The sequence below is a fragment of the Panthera onca genome, chromosome A2, assembly GCF_046562875.1.
Source record: "Panthera onca isolate mPanOnc1 chromosome A2, mPanOnc1 haplotype 2, whole genome shotgun sequence".
NCBI classification, from domain to species: domain Eukaryota; kingdom Metazoa; phylum Chordata; class Mammalia; order Carnivora; family Felidae; genus Panthera; species Panthera onca.
The window spans coordinates 74,503,797-74,522,120 of record NC_138340.1 but is presented as its reverse complement, the minus strand read 5'-3'; the positions used below and the strand labels follow the sequence as shown (position 1 = coordinate 74,522,120).

The following is an 18,324-nucleotide window of genomic DNA, read 5'->3' as shown; positions in this document are numbered from 1 at the left end:
TAAACACATAAGAGAATACTAAGGAGAAAGACAGTAATGCATGATTCTATCATGTCTTGAATAAGTTTACTTCCTGGAGCAGTGCTTGTACATGGTTTGGTTCTATCCTGACATGCTTCAAAACAACCTTGTCAATGACAAGTTCTAAAATATAAAATGGAGTCATTTTAGAGCCAGGCTTTTTAATTGTGAGAGTTCACTGTAATTTACAAGCACTGTATTTTGTGTTAAGGAAACTTTTTTTTCGGAACTTTGGGTACAGCCCAACCAACAGCTTTGAGTAACTTGCTTTTATTGTAATTGTGAGGTCGAGTAACCCATCTTTAGCTGCCAATATTCCTAAGGTTTCAAAACAATTGCTGTGGTTACAGAAACTAAAGAAAATAGAGTTCTAAACGTAAGTTGGTAAATTTGTTTAACACCAAAAAAACTTTTTTTTTCTGAACGCTATAATGTCCTGGATATATGAAAATATGTTTTTCTTGGTTTTGTTAATATGGAGGTTTTTAAAAACAAAATGAAAGCTTTGGTGGCCATTTCTACCCTCCCCCCCCCCCCACCCCGCCTCTGCTTAGCAATTATCTACTAGGGCACCACAATAGAAACTAATAAGAGTATTACTCTCAAGCTAGAATTAGGCAAGTGAGCCACAGATCAAGTTCAAAACCCATAGCCTTTAAAGTAGGTGTTCATGGACACACACAGCCCTACGGTATAATACAGAGAATCATCTTCCTGCGCTCCCTTCTTACAAGTTTCTTCTCTAACACATGTTAGCACTGCGTTCCATTCCATCCCGATCTCGTCTTTCTGGGATAGAAAAGGTGCTACTGCAGGTGATAATAGTGAGGACACCACCGTGCTCACTTAATGGTGATATTTCATCTAATAGTTCATTCAAAAATGTTACTATGCTGCCCACTTAATGCTAAGGCAGATGTGTTTGTGAATTCTCAAAGCGTGTGTGATCTCCAGGACTCTTTTTAAATCAATAAATTTTATCTTAACCAATCTGCATGAACATTAACAAAATTACCAGAGGGAATTTTGTTCTGGCCTAGATGGTTGGTGGAGCATCTGGATTTGGAACATAAAATCCTTCCTTTAGATACAGTTGATGAGACTAGCCGAGGTGGATTACAAGCTTATTCCATGGGGCCATTTGATAAATCTGTGCATAACTAAGTAATAACATCACCCAACGTTCTTCAGACTGCATAACATAGAGCCCAAGTCCTAGGGATGTTAGTGGTGTTACATGCAAATGGGGCACTGTGATCAAATATTGGGAAACATAGACTTCACTAGGCTGAACAGGTTTCTTTACCTGTGGGCAATTTCCAGAACCTTTAACCTACTAAGATGCACTGTCCATCACCAAGAAGGAGATGCTTCATTCACTGTTTCCCAAATCCATTTGATTCCCAAACCTTTTATCCAGAGCAAATCTTAGGACCAGAGTTCCATTAAACACACTTTGGGAATTGCTGTAATTCTCAAGGGTTCTACCAAAATATCCTTGCTTCTAGCGTTGTAGTGCCACAGCTAAAAATATGGTGCTCTAAAGAAAGACATAATGACTTCCACATTATTTTGGTAAATTCTTAGAAATTACATTTCCCTTATTACTTCATGGCTTTTTTCTAAAACAGAGAGAGAGAGAGAAAGAGAGAGAGAGATTAAATCACTATTTAATGTGATTTTTTTTCATTTTCTATTACTATATTTTAAGTGATATTTTCTACAAAATGACTACAGAATCACTTCTAAATTTAGATCTTTTCTCTTCTTTGTTTTTGTTTTTGTTTTTTTTTACTCTTGGCCATTTTGCTTTATTTTTCCTCCATGTAATGCAATATAGAAGCATAAGGATATCAAGAACAGTAAAATGTGTTCTTATTTTTTTAAGTCATATACCAAACGGGAAGCAAACAGCACACATGTTTAATCTGAAAAATCGAACAAAGCATGAGTAAAACTTTCTACTATCGAGGGACACTGGGTCACTCCGTCTGTTAAGCTTCCGTTGACTTCGGCTCAGGTCATGATCTCATAGTTGTGAGATCAAGCCTGGTGTCAGCTCTGAACTGAGTATGGAGCCTGCTTAAGAATCTCTCTCTCCCTCCCTCTGCCCCTCCCCTACTCATGCACGTGCACACACTCTCTCTCTAAAGAAAAAAGAAAAGAAAAGAAAAGAAAAGAAAAGAAAAGAAAAGAAAAGAAAACTTTCTACCATCGAGGCACAGAAATACATCCCCCCAAACCCAAGGAGTTTTGTACTAAAGTGAGTCTGACACTAATCCCCAGCAGCTGCCCGAGTTTCCTAGTGATGACCAGCCTTCCTTCCACAGTGGTTTTCTTCCACATTCGGGCAAAACTTGGACATACCAGTTCTTTGTCTTTGCACTTGTCCTTGAAAATCTTTGCTTGGTTTTCTTGCAGTAATCTATTAACTTCAGGTAATTAATTTTTTATTCAACCTCTGTTACAGATTTAAAATTCTATTGCTGTTCCCCATGATAGAACACTGTGGTTCCTCTGATGTATTGGAAAGGCCCGTGGCCCCCATCATTTTATTCCATCACCATAGAATTTTACTGTTTGAAGGAACCTTGGAGATCACATCATTCAGGGTTCCCAGGCTTCAGTATGCCTCCACTTCCTCTGAAGAGCTGTTAAAACCCAGATTGCCACTCCTACCTCAGAGGTTCTGAGTCAGCAGGTGGGGGGGATGAGGCCAAGAATTTGCATTTTTAGTAGTTCCCAGGTGGTGCTGACATTGCCAGTCCCAGGAGCCCTTGCGAGGAGCCGCTGTGCTAGAAAGCCCTTTCTTCCAGCCTACCCCAGAGAATCTGAACATTCCTGGAGCTGGCCTGAGACCCAAACCCGGCAGAGCTGTCAGGGAAGGGAGGAAATGGTGATTTCTCCAGGCCTGGGGGCAGCTGAAGGGATGATGGGTTGGTCGACCTCAGTGTTCATCAGGAGTATTCACAGGCAAGGCTAACTCCACGACACACGTCCTCAAAACTGCTGTGGCTTAACTGCCCATCGGAGACCGTTTTTGAGAACCACCGATCTAGCTCAACCTTCTCATTTTATGGGCAAGCAGATCGAGCTTGGACAGAGCAAGGAAGCACGCACAACCAGTCAGCTGCTGACTCAGGAGTGCCCGGGGACCCTGACTAACAGCGATTTCACATTCCCCTCTCCATCACTGGTTACCTAGTTCCTGCCTGTAAACGCAGGGCCAGACATTTCTCAACAGTTCCCACTATTGGCAAGAAATTTTTAAACATATTTTTCTCCTTGCTGATTGGGTAGATTGATTTCTTCAGTGACTTTCTGCCCTCTTCTCCCTACATGCGGAAAACTCTGACACAGCTTTGCCTTTGCTCTCGGTGAGATTAAGCTTTATGTTTTTTAACCCGTGTTCGGTTTTATTAATGGAAACTTCCCGAACGATCTATACAACAACTTTTTATATTTTCTTGGCTTACGGCTCCTACAGGTAGTGGTTCTTACTGTGGGCTTAATGTTTTTAGAACAACCTATAACCAATATATTTTGCGAGCGCAGAAGGATTTTATTTACCTCTGAGCATTCGGGCCGTGTTTTCTGCTTTCTCTTTCGTGTACTTATCTTCCTCTTTCTACAGAATCGTATTTCCTCTAATAATTTGGACCATTTGTTTTTCCTAATGGCAAAGTTCTCTTGCGCGCACGCGGCTGCAGCGCGGCTGATGTGGGTGTGGCCGCTGCTCTCGTGATGTGCGCATGTGCCATCTGCCAAAAACCTCTACTCTTTACAAGGAAGGGACCCTCATAGGGTTTAGCCTAGGGCTGCAAAAGGGCACCCACTTAAAGATGGGTGTGACGTGACCAAAACCAGCATTTTCTTCATCTCATAGTTTAAATTGGTAAATCTGACCCTTATTGTGAATTCAAGAAAGTAGATATTCTAAGATTCAATTGCAGACCAATAAATGGGTTGATTTATGCTGGTCCTTGGGGAAAAGTAATGCATGACCCAACTGTAGTATTGTTTTGTGGGAAGAAAAGCTCATCTTCTGACTAGCTTCTTGTACAATAGCTGTTCAGTGAGTATATTTTATGGGGCAAGCAAGCCATTATGCATAATAATAAAATTCAGTAACAGTTTAAACAGGCGCTTCATTTGCCAGTGGGTAGATAAAACCAAGATATTATGTGTCATATTTGTTACAAGCACATTTTAATAACCAATGTGGTTATTGGAAGGAAAGGAAGAAGAAACATATGATTTGTTCCTTATAAGTGATAAGTTTAACTTGATTTGGAGTTGATGAAAATTTTCTTGAGTTTCATTAGCAAAATCAGTATCTATCTATACAAAATATACATATTCGGGAGTAAAATAGCTCCAAAGTAAATACAGACTCTCATCTTCTCTGGGCAGAATGTCAGAGACCTGAAATCTTATCGATTAATGCAACCCGTATAATTAATTTATAAAATCACAGCTCAATCTCCACACAGGGACCCAGTCATGGATACCAAGGTGGATACATGGATACAGTTGATCACTTACAATCCATCTTTGTAATTTTTTGTAACAGGGAACCTTCTGTATTTTATCAAAATTCAATTGTTAATTTTTGGTCGGTCAGCAGTTGAGATTTCCCTTTATATAAAATATATGAAAGGATGTTATGATTCAATGACTATCAATTAGTGTTGTTTCCTGTGCTGCAAAGCCATTAAGGCTACTTCCACGATGTGGATGTGAATATTCAGGCACTTTTGTAGCGACAGTTTGCTGGGAAGTCACTAGGGAGATGAACGCTCTGTACCGTATGAACACACGCATGCCCCGCACACACGTGCTCTCTAATGTAGACTTTCCTACCTTCTTTCTCTGCTTCAGAACCCAGCCCAGAACTTTCCTAACCCCATTTCCTGCCCTAACTGTCCTGTGGCCATTCAGAAGACACCAGGAACTCTAAGATGTTTCCATAACTTTGTACTTCTCTTCTCCAGTTGCCCTTCTTCTCCTATCTGCTTAATTGATCTGCCATTTATTCAGGATTGAGCTCCTATCAGTTATTTCCTGTGGCTTCCCTGATGCCTCTCTCTGTCCCCACTGAACTATCCAGTTGCCCAATATTCCCCCAGCTCGCTGAGCACACACCTATCCTGGCTCGTACCCATTGGTTCTCTCTCTCTTTTTTTTAAATTGAGGTATAATTGACATATAACATCATACTGTTTCAGGTGTATAATATAACGATTTGATATTTGTAGGTATTACAAAATCAGTCTAGTTAACATCCATCGCTACGCATAGTTACAAAATTCTTTTTCTCTTGTGATGGGGACTTTAAGATTTGCTCTCAGCAATTCTCAACTGTGCAACACCGTGTTATTAACTATAGTTGCCATGCCATTATATTCCATGGCTTACTTATCTCATAACTGGAAGTGTGTACCTTTTGATCCCTTTCACCCATTTGGCCCACACCACCCTTTGCTTCTGGCAACCACCAATCTATTCTCTGTATCTATGAGCTGGGCGGGGGGGTGGGGGGGGTGGGGGGTTGTGGTTATTTTTGTTGTTCCACACATAAGTGAGATCATACAGTACTAGTCTTTGTATGACTTATTTCACATAGCATAATGCAACTTGAGGTCCATCTGTGTTGTTGCAAATGGTAAGATTGCATTATTTTTTATGGCTAAATAATATTATATATATATCATTATGTGTAAATAACATAGAGTGATATTAATATATATTAATGTTTTAATATCAATAATATTATATAAGAAATATATATTTATTTGTTATATAATATTATTATATATTATACATATAATAATATATATAAAATCACAAGGGACATTTAGATTGTTTCCATATCTTGGCTATTATAAATAATGACTGCAGTGAACCTGGGGGTGCAGATATCTTTACAAGTTAGTGAGTGTTTTTGTATTCTTTGGATAAATACCCAGAAGTGGGATTGCTGGATCATATAGTAATTCTATTTTTAACTTTTTAAGGAGCCTCCATACTGTTTTCCACAGTGGCTAAACCAGTTTGCATTCCCACCAACAGTGCAGGAGGGTTCCCTTTTCGCCACATCCTTGTCAACATTTGCTACTTGTCTTTTTGAAGATAGCCATCCTAACAGGTGTGAGCCATATCTCATTATGGTTTTGATTTGCACCATTGGCTCTTGATCTGTCTATGTCTCTGCCTCCCCCATACCTTAAAAGCTCTTTGGGGGAAAGACCATATCACTGTACCTGACGTATAGTTGATGCTCCATGTTTGCTGAGTCAGTGAATGTGAACTAGACTGTGTTCTGTGTGCAGTTACCCCGAGCCACACCCCTTCTCCAGTACAGGGCAGCCCCCTGCCCCTGTCCTTGCTCCGGCAGGCTCTAGTCTGACCCACTCTCAGCCAGTTCCACTCAGTCTCCCAAGTGACCATTGTGAACATCAGATCTGATCATCTCTCTCCACTCTTGCCTATAGAATGAAGGACAAACCCCTGAAAGTGACAGAGTCATCCCTCCATAATTCCATGCTTTACCTCATCTCTGCCACTTCTTTCTCCACTTCATGTTTCCAGAATATCCACGTGCCAATGTAGTGGCTCCACATCTACCAAACGCCACCTCTTGCCTCCATGCAGCTATCCTGCTATTGCCAGCGATTGAAGAGTTTTCTCCCCTTCCCACCTTTTTCCCAGTCAACTCCTCATCAGCCTTTAAAATTCAGTTCCCAAGTGGTCTGGTTGCCTGAGGCCTACTGAGGGCTCCTCACCTGAGTTCAGAACACCCCTTTATTATAGGACCACAGGTACAAGAGGTCAAAATCAATAGCTATGGATTAGACCGGAAGCCCCTTGAGAAAAGAGGGCTTGTGTCTGACTTACAAGAGGGGTCTGACTTACAGCCTGTACCATAGTCGCTGGGAAACATTTCATGAACAAAATTGTCCGGAGGCTCCCATGCTTCGTCTTCCTTTGAGCTGGGGACTACTGTAAGTAAATTAGGCACGGGCGGGGAAGGAGTGAGCTGTAGGTCCCCACAGCTACAAACCAGAATATTACCAACTATTGTACTGTGGCAGCAACTTATTCTTAAAAAAAAAAAAAAAAGTATAGCCTTGCTTCATCACAGGAGTGCTCCTGACCACTTGTTTAAACTGGATGATAGAATAAAAAATACAGAAAGAGTAATTTTGAAATATCAACAAATTCACCTAACTAATGTGCCATGACAATAGGCAATTGGTAAGAGCAGCACTATTGTATGTAAGTAAGAAAATAGCATGAAACTCAATAAAGAGATAGATTTTCAGGTTATTAAATGGAGGACTAGACAGAAAAGGAAATGAGATGTGTAAGCTTGTGGTAACACAGTATTGGGCTGCATATACCTTGGATAAAATCTGATTTAGAGTTGGTATGTTTCCATAATGCCGACCTCTCTACTTCAAAATCAAATGCATTGGGTTGAGTTAAAGGCTAGCATTCCCCCCCTGCCCCCCCCCCTTCAACTCTGGGCTTGACTATTTTATCAGTAAATTTAAAAATGAAGAAGAAATGCATCCCTTCAAAGAACTTCCTAGTAGTTTGCCACAAAATCACAGTATGCTGCCCACCCTTGTTTATTTCCTTCCTCTCCTCAAATGTCCCTGCTCCCTCCTTACAGATCTGTTGATCACCCTGCATTACCTGGACCCGGACCCTTTGCAAGATCTACCTTTTTCTCCAGAGTACTTCTAGAATATTCTCTAGGGCATGCATGTCTGCTCTCAGAGTCCCCTCTGTCCACCTGCAGTGATGTCCAGAGTTTGTGAAGCCATCTGAGTAGACCCTCACTTCTGCCTCTACATCCAGGGCCTCCAGGAGCCATAAGTCATCTAACTGCCCAAGTGGCCAGACACCTCCTGAAATCCCAGCACAGTGAGGCTGCACAAAGGAGAGTGTATCCCTCCTTAAGTGATCCACACCGTCACCTGGCCTCAAAGCAGCAATATTTATGCCCAGGGACAGATAAGTTCATACTCATCTGGGGAAACAGCCCTTTCTGTTCCCACCCATGCTGCTGTCTACATGGGCTTTGCTCTGTCTAGCTCACGAGGCTGGGCTGGGGATGTAGACTCGCAACAACCCTTCCATGTCCACCACCACAGCCCAATAATAAAAATAGAAAAGCTTCGTTCCCTGCCTCCTTATCCTGAAGCACCCAGGTAATATGAAACCTAAAGATTAAGCCCTCCCCCCGGCCCTACCCACACTCATTTCCAGGCATGCAATTTCCAGGGACATCTGGGGCTTGGGGTCCACGATGTCCAGGGAATCACTGGGCCTTCATCTTTAGATGCGGCCATTACTGAGTTTTATATCCTGGAGTATCCCAGGATTCCTTGCAGGAATCTGCCTGAGCTGCTGAGAGGAGGCCTAAAAGTGCTGACTCACAGGATGAAGTCACACATTAGGGATTATTCAAGACTCTCAGGATGGGGTCATCATGTCCTCTGAGGCTCTGGCCAGTCAGTTCTGTGTAGTGTGAAAGACTGTAAAGCGTGGTGCTGTATTGAAGAAGAAGAAGAAGAAAGAAGAAGAAGAAGAAGAAGAAGAAGAAGAAGAAGAAGAAGAAGAAGAAGAAGAACGAAGAGGACGAGGAGGAGGAGAAGGAGAAGAAGAGTTTAGACAAATTTGCCTGCCAAATTTTTACCCTTTTCTGTAAATATTAAAGGGCCAAACTCCCACCAAGGTCCTGGTCAGGCCTAGATATCCTCGACTCACCCCTTCCTATGTTCATTCAATAAATGTTGATTGAGGGCCCATTGGGGGCCCGGCACTGTTGACGGATTCAAAGCTAGAGCAGTGAACTAAAATCCATATTCGAGAGAGGAGGATAATGGGAATGAACAAATGAAAATATCAGGCCCTATTAGTGCTGTGAGGGAAGTTTTAAAAAACTTGATTGTGGGAAATTGCAAGTGTACACAAAAGTAAAGCAAGTAGTAGAACAAACCACGCATGTCTACCCCCAGCTTCCAGACGCTCAACCCGAGACCGCCTTCTCCACCCCATCTCTCTCCCCACCTCACCATGGATTATGTAGAAACATCCCCGACGTCCTATCGTCTCCTTATGCAGGTCTTGAAGTGAATCTCTGAAAGAAAGGCAGATAGGGTGGTCAAGGCAGGTGTCTCTAAGGGGTGACCTGGGAGAAGAGGTGTGCGAGTGGGAAAGAGAGATCCAGATGCAGACCTAGCAAATGTGAGCATGCTGACATCATTGAGGATCTGTGAAAGGACCAGTGTTACTGCCCTGTGGGAAGCGAGGGCCAGAGAGAGCCCAATCCTACAACAGCATGACCAGAAGTTCCTAGAAGGAATAAAAATTCCTACAACAAAACATATATAATGCTTCCTGGGTGCCAGAAATTCCTCCAGTGTTTTGTATATGGCAACTTGTGTGGTTTTTCACAACCCTGTGAAGTCATGGCCACTATTAATATTCCCATTTTACTGGGGCGCCTGGGTGGCTGAGTCAGTTGAGCATTCAACTCTTGGTTTCCACTCAGGTCCTGATCTCACAGTTCATGAGTTCGAACCCCACATCAGGCTCTGTGCTATCAGCTTGGGATTCTCTCTCTCTCTCTCAGCCCTGTTCATGCTGTATCTCAAAATGAATAAATAAACGAAATAAAAAATTCCCATTTTACTAAAACTGAAGAAACCTGAACACAGAAAGTGTCTCCGTCCAGTCAGGCTGTACTAATGAAATACTGGGTGGCTTACAAACAACAAAAATTTATTTCTCACAGTTCTGGTGGCTGGCAAATCCAAGGGTGAGGCACCAGCATAGTCAGGTTCTGGCCAGAGCCTCTTTCTGGTTCACCTCGCCTTCTCACTGTGTCCTCACATGGTGGAAGGGGCTAGGGATGTCTATAAGATCTCTTTTATAAGGCATTAATCTCATTCATGAGGGCTCCCCCCCTTGTGATGTAAGCTTGTCCCAAAGGCCCCTCCTTCTAATACCATCATCTTTGGGGGTTAAGATTTCAGCATATGAAGGGAGGGGGCACAAAGCATACAGACTACAGTTACTCAGGCAATCTGGTTCCAGAATTCAACCTCTTAATCCCTTCAGGTAGAATGGCTCATCCATTGTCAGTCACATCTCTGTGCAACTCTGAGCAAGCATAGGTGAAAAGACTCAGAGCTGCTCATCCCAGGTCTCTTTGGACCCACCATGTCTCTCACCACCCCCCACCCCAGACTGCCACCCTCTCCAGGTCTGGATACTGCTCCTTACACAGCTCATCTCTTCCTGCTTCCCTTCCCTCCCCAACAATGTCTTTTTCCCTGTTTGACCCTAAGCCCCATGAGGGTAGGGAACATGTCATGTCAGTTTCCCCTCATACTGTGCCCACCACATGGTGGGCACTGAATCAATGTTTGCGGGAAGAAGACATTAATGAGTGAAAGGAAGTGATGTTTGCACTGTAGCGGGTAATGATAATGTTCCACCTGGGTCCCCTGGAATCCAATTTCCATGAGTTGCCTTTACACTTTTGCGGGGTTTTCAGCAACCAGCGCCTGCAGCTTTTCTCCCATCCCTCAGCCTCCAGTATGAGCTTTACCCCAAGAGCAAAGAACCAACAGTGCCAGGGATTAGATTTCCAACCCATCCTTGACCCCAGGGGCTGTCGACTAGGACTGTTGAGTGCCCAGTGAGAACATCCAACTCCCTTGCCTTGGGCTGGGACAGCTCTGAAGACTGACTCACACTCTACAGCCTCCCCGGGACGAGAATCCTTCCCTTCCCCATCCTGTTTCTGGGAAACCCAACTTCAAACATTAGGTCATTTAAAAAAACTCCTCTGTTAACAAATATGCCTGGAGATTAGAGGATTATTAAGAAGATACTATACTTGCAGTTTTGTCATAAAATAAAACTTATTCTAAAACTATCCTGGAATCAATGTGATTTTACACTGATGAACCAAAGATAGTTTAAGATGTTGTAGTGCCTGGGTCATTGCTGCAAACCTCAGGCACTTCAGCTGGAGACTTCCGGTGGGCAGAAAGTTGGATGGTCGGCAACTGGTCCATTGCCATCTCTGCAGGGAAATGGGCAGAAGATGAGTGGCAAAGCATGGCTCAATATTAAAACTCACAAAACTGATCTCGAACTGTTATGAGAGTTTTGTAACATAATAATCATGAGACCCATGGGGATAGCCTTGTAGGATAAAACCCACATCAAATAGGTTTTTGAGATAAATATGGCCACCTTCCAACATTTGTCTACTGGTATTTCCTTGACCTTTTAAGAGAAGACTTGAGGGTAATAAATGGAAGCACCGATTTGGCCAAAAGGGTCCCAAGGGACCAAGAGACACATTTTTCACGTCTACAGCTTAAGAAAAGTCAAGGACCTAATGCATGTAAATGAACTCGGAAAGCCACATTTGCCCTCCTGTTTCTAGGCAGCCGCTGCAAGTCACTTGGACCTTAAATGGGAAGCAACAGTGACAAATGCATTTATGAACATCCTCATTTAAAACAAATGGCGCCCTGGTTTCAGGGTTCTAAATTGAGAAGTTAGTAGCAAAAAGAGCTGCTCCAAAATCCATACTCTATGAAATCCACATAGCTCATGAGGAGAATGATAAAACTATAGATCATGGCCAATTATGCTTCAAGGAAAGGTTTTAAGCCTGCTGCATTCATAACTCCCTCTTGGAATAAAGGCATAAACATAGAACATAATGTCATAGCTAAGCTGCCTCATGCTGCTATATTTTTGTAAATAAGATTCATAAGAATAGAATACTGTAAGGGCACCTGGGTGACTCAGTCAGTTGAGGGTCCAACTCTTGATTTTGGCTCAGGTCATGATCCCAGGGTCATGGGATCAAGCTCCGTGTCAGGCTCTGAGATGAGTGTGGAACCTACTTGGGATTCTCTCACTCTCTCTCTCTCTCTCTCTCTCTCTCTCTTTCTCTCTCTTTCCCTCTGCCCCCTCCCCTACTCATGTTCTCCCTCTCTCTCAAATAATTTTTTTTAATATTTAAAAAATTGAATGCCACGATCAGCAAACTTTTCATGAATAGTATCATGATTACTAATGCTCAGATTCAAGAAACCTGAATTCTTTACCGGGATGGAGGTTGTGAGTCTTTCAGAGAGAGAGAAGATAAAGCAAAGACACCCCTACACCATGTAGTGACGTAATTTATGCTGACATCTTTCTTCTTGGAGAGAGAGAGAAAGAGCCGCAAGCTTGACCTGAACTGAAATCATGACCTGAGCCGAAATCAAGAGTTGGACACTCAGCCAACTGAGCCCCTGTGGTAACATTTTTATGATGTCATATGTATGACATCATCTAAGAGTGCTCCTGGAAGAGACTCTAATTGAAGTTTTTCTTCTCATTGCCACCTCGTGTGTTCAGATAAAAAAGATGTATACAAAGCAGTGGAGATATGGGAATATGGATTTTTTTCTCATTATGAAATGAGCACTAATATCCATATTGATGTATGGATGTAGATGTAAGCCATTGCAAATCCTTCACTGCCTTCACTCTCAAATCAGCAACTGTGGGATAGAGTCACTCACAATATTTTGACATGAAGCAGGAATTAAACACCAAAATGGGCGTCCTTGTGGAAACCTAACAAATGTTGTAAACTAAGAATGAGTCTGATATGCTAGAAAGAAGGTCTCCTCTCGCTGGTCTGCCATGACCAACCCTGGCCTCACAGGCCAAACACTGCTTTCTCCATAAATTTCTCTATAAATAATCAAGTATGAGGAAGCCCAAGACAAGCAGGTAAAGTCAAGTTTTCCATTCTTCTTTTTGATGTCCTCCAGCCTGAAGAGACAGAGCATGAACGGGGGAGGGGCAGAGAGAGAGGGAGACACAGAATCGGAAACAGGCTCCAGGCTCCGAGCCATCAGCCCAGAGCCTGACGCGGGGCTCGAACTCACGGACCGCAAGATCGTGACCTGGCTGAAGTCGGACGCTTAACCGACTGCGCCACCCAGGCGCCCCGCCTGAAATCTTTTTAAGTGGCTTATTTGTCTTTTAAGTCATGAAACCTCCTCTAATAATCACGTTAGTTAGCTAGGAGCTTCCTTCAAGCTACTCTGTAAGAATAAGCAAAATAAAATCAGAAAATACAGTTAAAATATAAATATGGAGAACACAGTTGCCTGTGTCCACATTATTTCCAAAGGGAAAAGATATTTATAAAGGTGAGCTCTAATTCTGATACACTGATGAGTTCAAAATCTTCATGCACAATATGAACAGTGAGAATGATAGCTGACGTTTATTGAGAACTTAATATATGCCAACTGTTATTCTACAACTTTTGTATGTAGTAGCTCATTTCTTCCTCATTGTGACTCTGTGGATGGTACCTTCTTTACACCCATTTTACCCATGACACGATGAGACGTGGTTTACTTAGTCACAACCCAAGACAGTCTGGTTTCAAAGCCGGTGCCCTCCCCTGCATGCATGGATGGGCAGGGCTCTGAGCCCTTCCTTGCTGGTACAAAACTATTTTTAATAATTATTCTCTGTTATTTTATTCTCTAAAACGGGGGAGGCCAGGAGCCATCTTAATAAATTAGTGTTTCTTCGGGCACCTGGGTGGCTCAGTCGGTTGGGGGTCCGACTTTGGCTCAGGTCATGATCTCACAGTTCGTGAGTTCGAGCCTCGCTTCGCACTCTGTGCTGGCAGCTCAGAGCCTGGAGCCTGCGTCAGATTCTGTGTCTCCCTCCCTCTCTGTTCCTCCCCTGCTCATGCTCTCTCTCTCTCTCCTTCAAAAATAAATAAAAACATTTTTAAAAATTTTTTTAAAAATTAGTGTTTCTTCTCTTAGTAGGTTTTTTTTAGACTATCTATGAATTATACAACCATAGCTTGATGGATTCAAGTCCCAGAATCCATTTGGTAAAACAGCCAAGGATCTGCAAATCCTTGCTTTTGGAGCTTCCACATTTATAAACAAGCCTGCACTAGAATTCAGCATGACTTTCGAGTCAGTCTGTGGAAAATGCAAGTATGTAATACAATCAGACTTCATTTGGGCCATCCCTCTGCTGCTTAGGCACATTGGCAATGAAAGATCTGAACGCATAAACTTGGCAGCAACTTCAAAATATCCAGTTGGTCCTAGAATGCCAACGTGCTCATTATGTACATTTGTTGTGCCTGGGCTCCCCGCTGTCCAAATCTACCCTGAGTCTCCAATCAAGAAGAAGTGGTGATAGGAACACTGCTAATATGACATGACTGGGGACAATACAGAGTGACATGACCCGAGGTGATGAAGGAAACACTTATGGCTTCCCTCCCATTCCCTCCCCCTCCCTGCCACATATGTTGATGCATATTACATCCCTGCCTTGGCAGTCACGGGCAGAAAGGCCCAAAGATATTTATGAAGCTGTATCCATCAACAACTCCAATGGCCCACCTGAAATGCTGTCAACTTGCACACTGACTAGTACCCGCCGTCTGCACGCGCCACAACCCCTCGCCTTCAGTTCTAGCTCTACGTCCAGGGGCCAGCAAGGCATCTCCCCAGAGCCCCCAGGCCTTTCGCAAAGACCTAGGGATGCAGGGCAAGAAATAAGAGAGTCATCAAGTCGGCATTTGCTCCATTAAGAGGGAAAGGCAGCAAAGGGAGGAAACTAGGACCGGGATATAGAGGAAATAAACATTAAAAATCACCAAAATCTGTACATCTGTGGTTGCCGAAGCAACCTTCCAGAGAAGCACAAGGATACCCGTTCCTGGCCCTGTAACACAAAGGCTGAGAGCCTGACCTTAAGTAGCCACTTTGTTTCTCATTCAGAACCATAGCTGACCCTTGATATAACGCCTGAATTTACAGCAAAGGTCCTTTACGTAGGACCATGGCCGAACAATACACTCACTTCCTAAATGGAAGGAATTCTCCAGTATCATATCCAGAGAGGACTTCCATAATTTCCTATTTGAATTTTTGATTGACCGAGGTGTTAGGGAAATGTCTTACAATTTCTAAAAATATTTTCTCGGGGCGCCTGGGTGGCTCCGTCGGTTAAGCGTCCGACTTCAGCTCAGGTCATGATCTCGCAGTCCATGAGTTTGAGCGCCGCGTCGCGCTCTGGGCTGATGGCTCAGAGCCTGGAGCCTGCTTCCGATTCTGTGTCTCCCTCTCTCTCTGCCCCTCCCCCGTTCATGCTCTGTCTCTCTATCTCAAAAATAAATAAACGTTAAAAAAAAAATTTAAAACTATTTTCTCTTCGTTAAATACGAAGGATGGTCTGTCTTCTTCAGAAAACATTCTGCATGTCCTGATCTAAATTTTGCACCTGAAATTCAGGGACAAAATGGCCTCTTCAACACTAAAATCAAACTGCACGTGATTTAATTTTTCTTTGAGCTTAAGAAACTTATTTTGAGATCTGTCTGAACCTGGGGAATTTCATTATAATTTTAACTTTTATTGCATAAAAGAAGGGTAAACATAGCAGCTGGCACATGAACTGAGAATGGTGTACTAATAGGCTGTCTGTCCTTGCAGTTTGGGGAAGGTATTCCTAAAGAATCTTCTCACTTTGGGAGTGAAAACAGGTACACAGTACAAACTCTTTCCCTGAAGGTGGCTAAGCCAAAAGCAGGGAGAGTTTTCACTTAACTATTTGCCACGATTTGCCCCATCTACACTATAAAAGCAGGAAACCAAGAACAAGGCCAACCCGAATTTTAAATCCCATGGTGGTAATCTGGGATAAGACAGGGTTTCTTTTAGACTGATGAATGAGAATTTTTTTTCTCCTTAAAATGAAAATCACTCTTGTCTTTTAGGAGAGAGATAAAGGCAAAAGACACATAAAGTAATGAGCTTAAAATGGATTTTCACTTCTTAAAAAAAAAATCTGCTTCAGGTCAATGGGATTTCTGTAGAACCAGTTATGTGAAATTCGATTATAGATTAATAAAGAAACCAAAGAGATAAGGATATCACATTAATGGAAAAAGAATTATTAAATTCCTGTCCTTTTTTGATGTTTCCTCTGACAATTAGTATTCCCGTCCTCATCAGGTGATACAAAACTCTAGGCAAATGTCCAAAGGAATTAAGCAGTAAAATATGTTTTGAGGGAAAGAAAGAAGGAAGGAGGAAAAGAAAGAAAGAAGAGAGACTGAATTGAGAAAGTAAAGAAGAAAAGTAGAAAAAGAGTTTCTGGGACCTGCATTACGTATGGCATTAATTTTTTTCCCACCAAGTCTTAGTCTTGGCAGGCTTCCACTCAAATGCAGGAATTTCATGGATGTGGGAACGGGTGATGGAAAATGCATTATTATACACAACAATCGTTGTACTTGAGAGGAACTATATGGGGAAAAAATAACACCCTAGAATAAATACAAATGAAATTCATGTATCAAAACCAATACTGTGAAAATAGTTTAAATGTTTCTTGAATTTATATCTAGTCATTAACCTAAATGCAGATTTTAGTTCAGGCTACACTTTTGCCTCATGGTCAGAAGGCCTGAAAACCTGTGGCGTGGAAAATTGGCAGGATAAAGAATATTGAATTGGTCTCCATGGAAAAACAGGTTTTGGCAGCTATAACCTCCTCCTTGAGTGGGTTCCCCCCCAACCCAAGTCAAATTCTCCTCTCTCTTTCCTTGCCCCAGGAAAAACACCAAGGGAAGACCATATATTAGCTTAGACAGCAAGCAGATAGATATCAACATGGCCATTCACCAAAGGACCTTCCTCATTGGCCTTGAACCCCATAGTCAGGGTGAGCCCCCCTGCCCACCCGCCCCACCGAAAGTCTCAACCCTAAGCTCACCCTCTGAGAGCACAGAGGCTGGAGGTTTCTATTTCTACTGACTTTGGTTTCCTTCTTCCTTGAAGAAAGGGAGTGAGGCATCCATCTTACCCAATGACCCTAAAAGAAACTGCAATTCACAAACGAAAATGATAAATTTATTTGCAGAAATCCTTCACATCTGTCCCTCCCCTCCAATCCTGCTCCAAACCTACTTTAATCCACAACCAGTCTGCTTACCTCAAGGAAGGGAGACATTTCCCCAGGGTTTTATTTAGGCTAGGGGACAAAATCCAGGGACTTCTTCAAAGTCACTCGTCCACCTGGCAAGACTCTCACGGCCCGCTGCAACCACAAGGCCCACCTCACTCTCTCCTGGGGCTAGTCCTGAACCCAGTCTCCACTCTTTTCTTTCCAGCCTCCTTTCCAGCCACCCGCCCCCACCCCCACCCCCTACCCCGCCACCCCAAGAGCCCACAGCTTCAGAGCGAATGTTCACCAGGCTCCCTCTGGTGGGTTCCGGGCCCTTTGCATGAGCCAGTTGAGTGAGAACTTCTTCCCCCACATGAATGTTGTATCCTTGTGCTGTGCCTCTCTTGGTGGTTCACCCTGATCTTTTCTCTCTTTGCAGCTGGTTAATAATCCACTAACAAGTCAGGCTGCAGCGGCTGCAGCCGCCATGGGCTCCATAGCAAGCTCACAGGCCTTTGGCAATGCCCTCTCCAGCCTTCAGGGGGTCACGGGTCAACTAGTTACTAATGCACAAGGACAGGTGAGTGGGAGATGGGAACAAGAGTGAATCTTTATGGCAGATGGAACTCGGAAAGGAAATGAATTTCTTTTGCATGACAGTGATATGTAACCGCATCTATTCGAGGCAAATAAATAATGTTTACTAGCAATGTCAAGAATAGGAGAAGGGTTGGGAGGTGTTTCTATATTTTAGAAACAAGATTTTTTTTCCCCTTCCTCTAGAATGTCTTACGTTTTTATTTTGTTTTTATTTCTGTACAACGGTTCTTGTTCTGACCTTAACTGAAGGAAATACTTTTTGTGATGGGGCAGTCTTTAAAAAAAAAAGTATTTTAAAAACAAAACTTCAGTTCTGCTTATGTATTTATTCTTTTTAAACTGGGACGGTGGGGGAAACTGGTAAGTTTCCTTCTCTAATTGCTCTAAGATTTCTAAACTAGTCCTAAGCAAGCCAATTTCTGACTAATATGGGGACCTGATGGAAAGAATCGGGCCGTCCTGTAAGAGAAACAAAGGAAAGGGGGGAGAAGCCTCTTGCTGATTCTCCTGGAAGCTCCTGGGAGTTTCTTGTATGCCTGCAGGCTTACTTCAGTCTGCCGGGGCCATCGAACCTTCCTCATGTCATGGGCAGCGTGACGGTTCCCTTACACCACTCGTGTGGCCACATCGTGGTCCCCAGGACACTGACGAAGCTTCATATGAGGGCAG

The 18,324-nt window shown here is 42.9% G+C and overlaps 1 protein-coding gene across 8 annotated transcripts in view; it reads left to right on the top strand.

Annotated features, from left to right (window-relative positions):
• The window catches only part of POU6F2 (POU class 6 homeobox 2), a 493,870-nt gene that overhangs the window by 418,564 nt on the left and 56,982 nt on the right, over nt 1-18,324 (top strand). For 7 of the 8 annotated variants that reach the window (XM_078442582.2, XM_081795022.1, XM_081795021.1 and 4 more), the window contains exon 6: nt 17,495-17,635. The exons of the other annotated variant lie outside the window; for it this stretch is intronic. In XM_078442582.2, the coding sequence (XP_078298708.2) occupies nt 17,495-17,635 (141 nt within the window). The remainder of the gene's footprint in view (nt 1-17,494; nt 17,636-18,324) is intronic. 8 annotated transcript variants of the gene reach the window in all.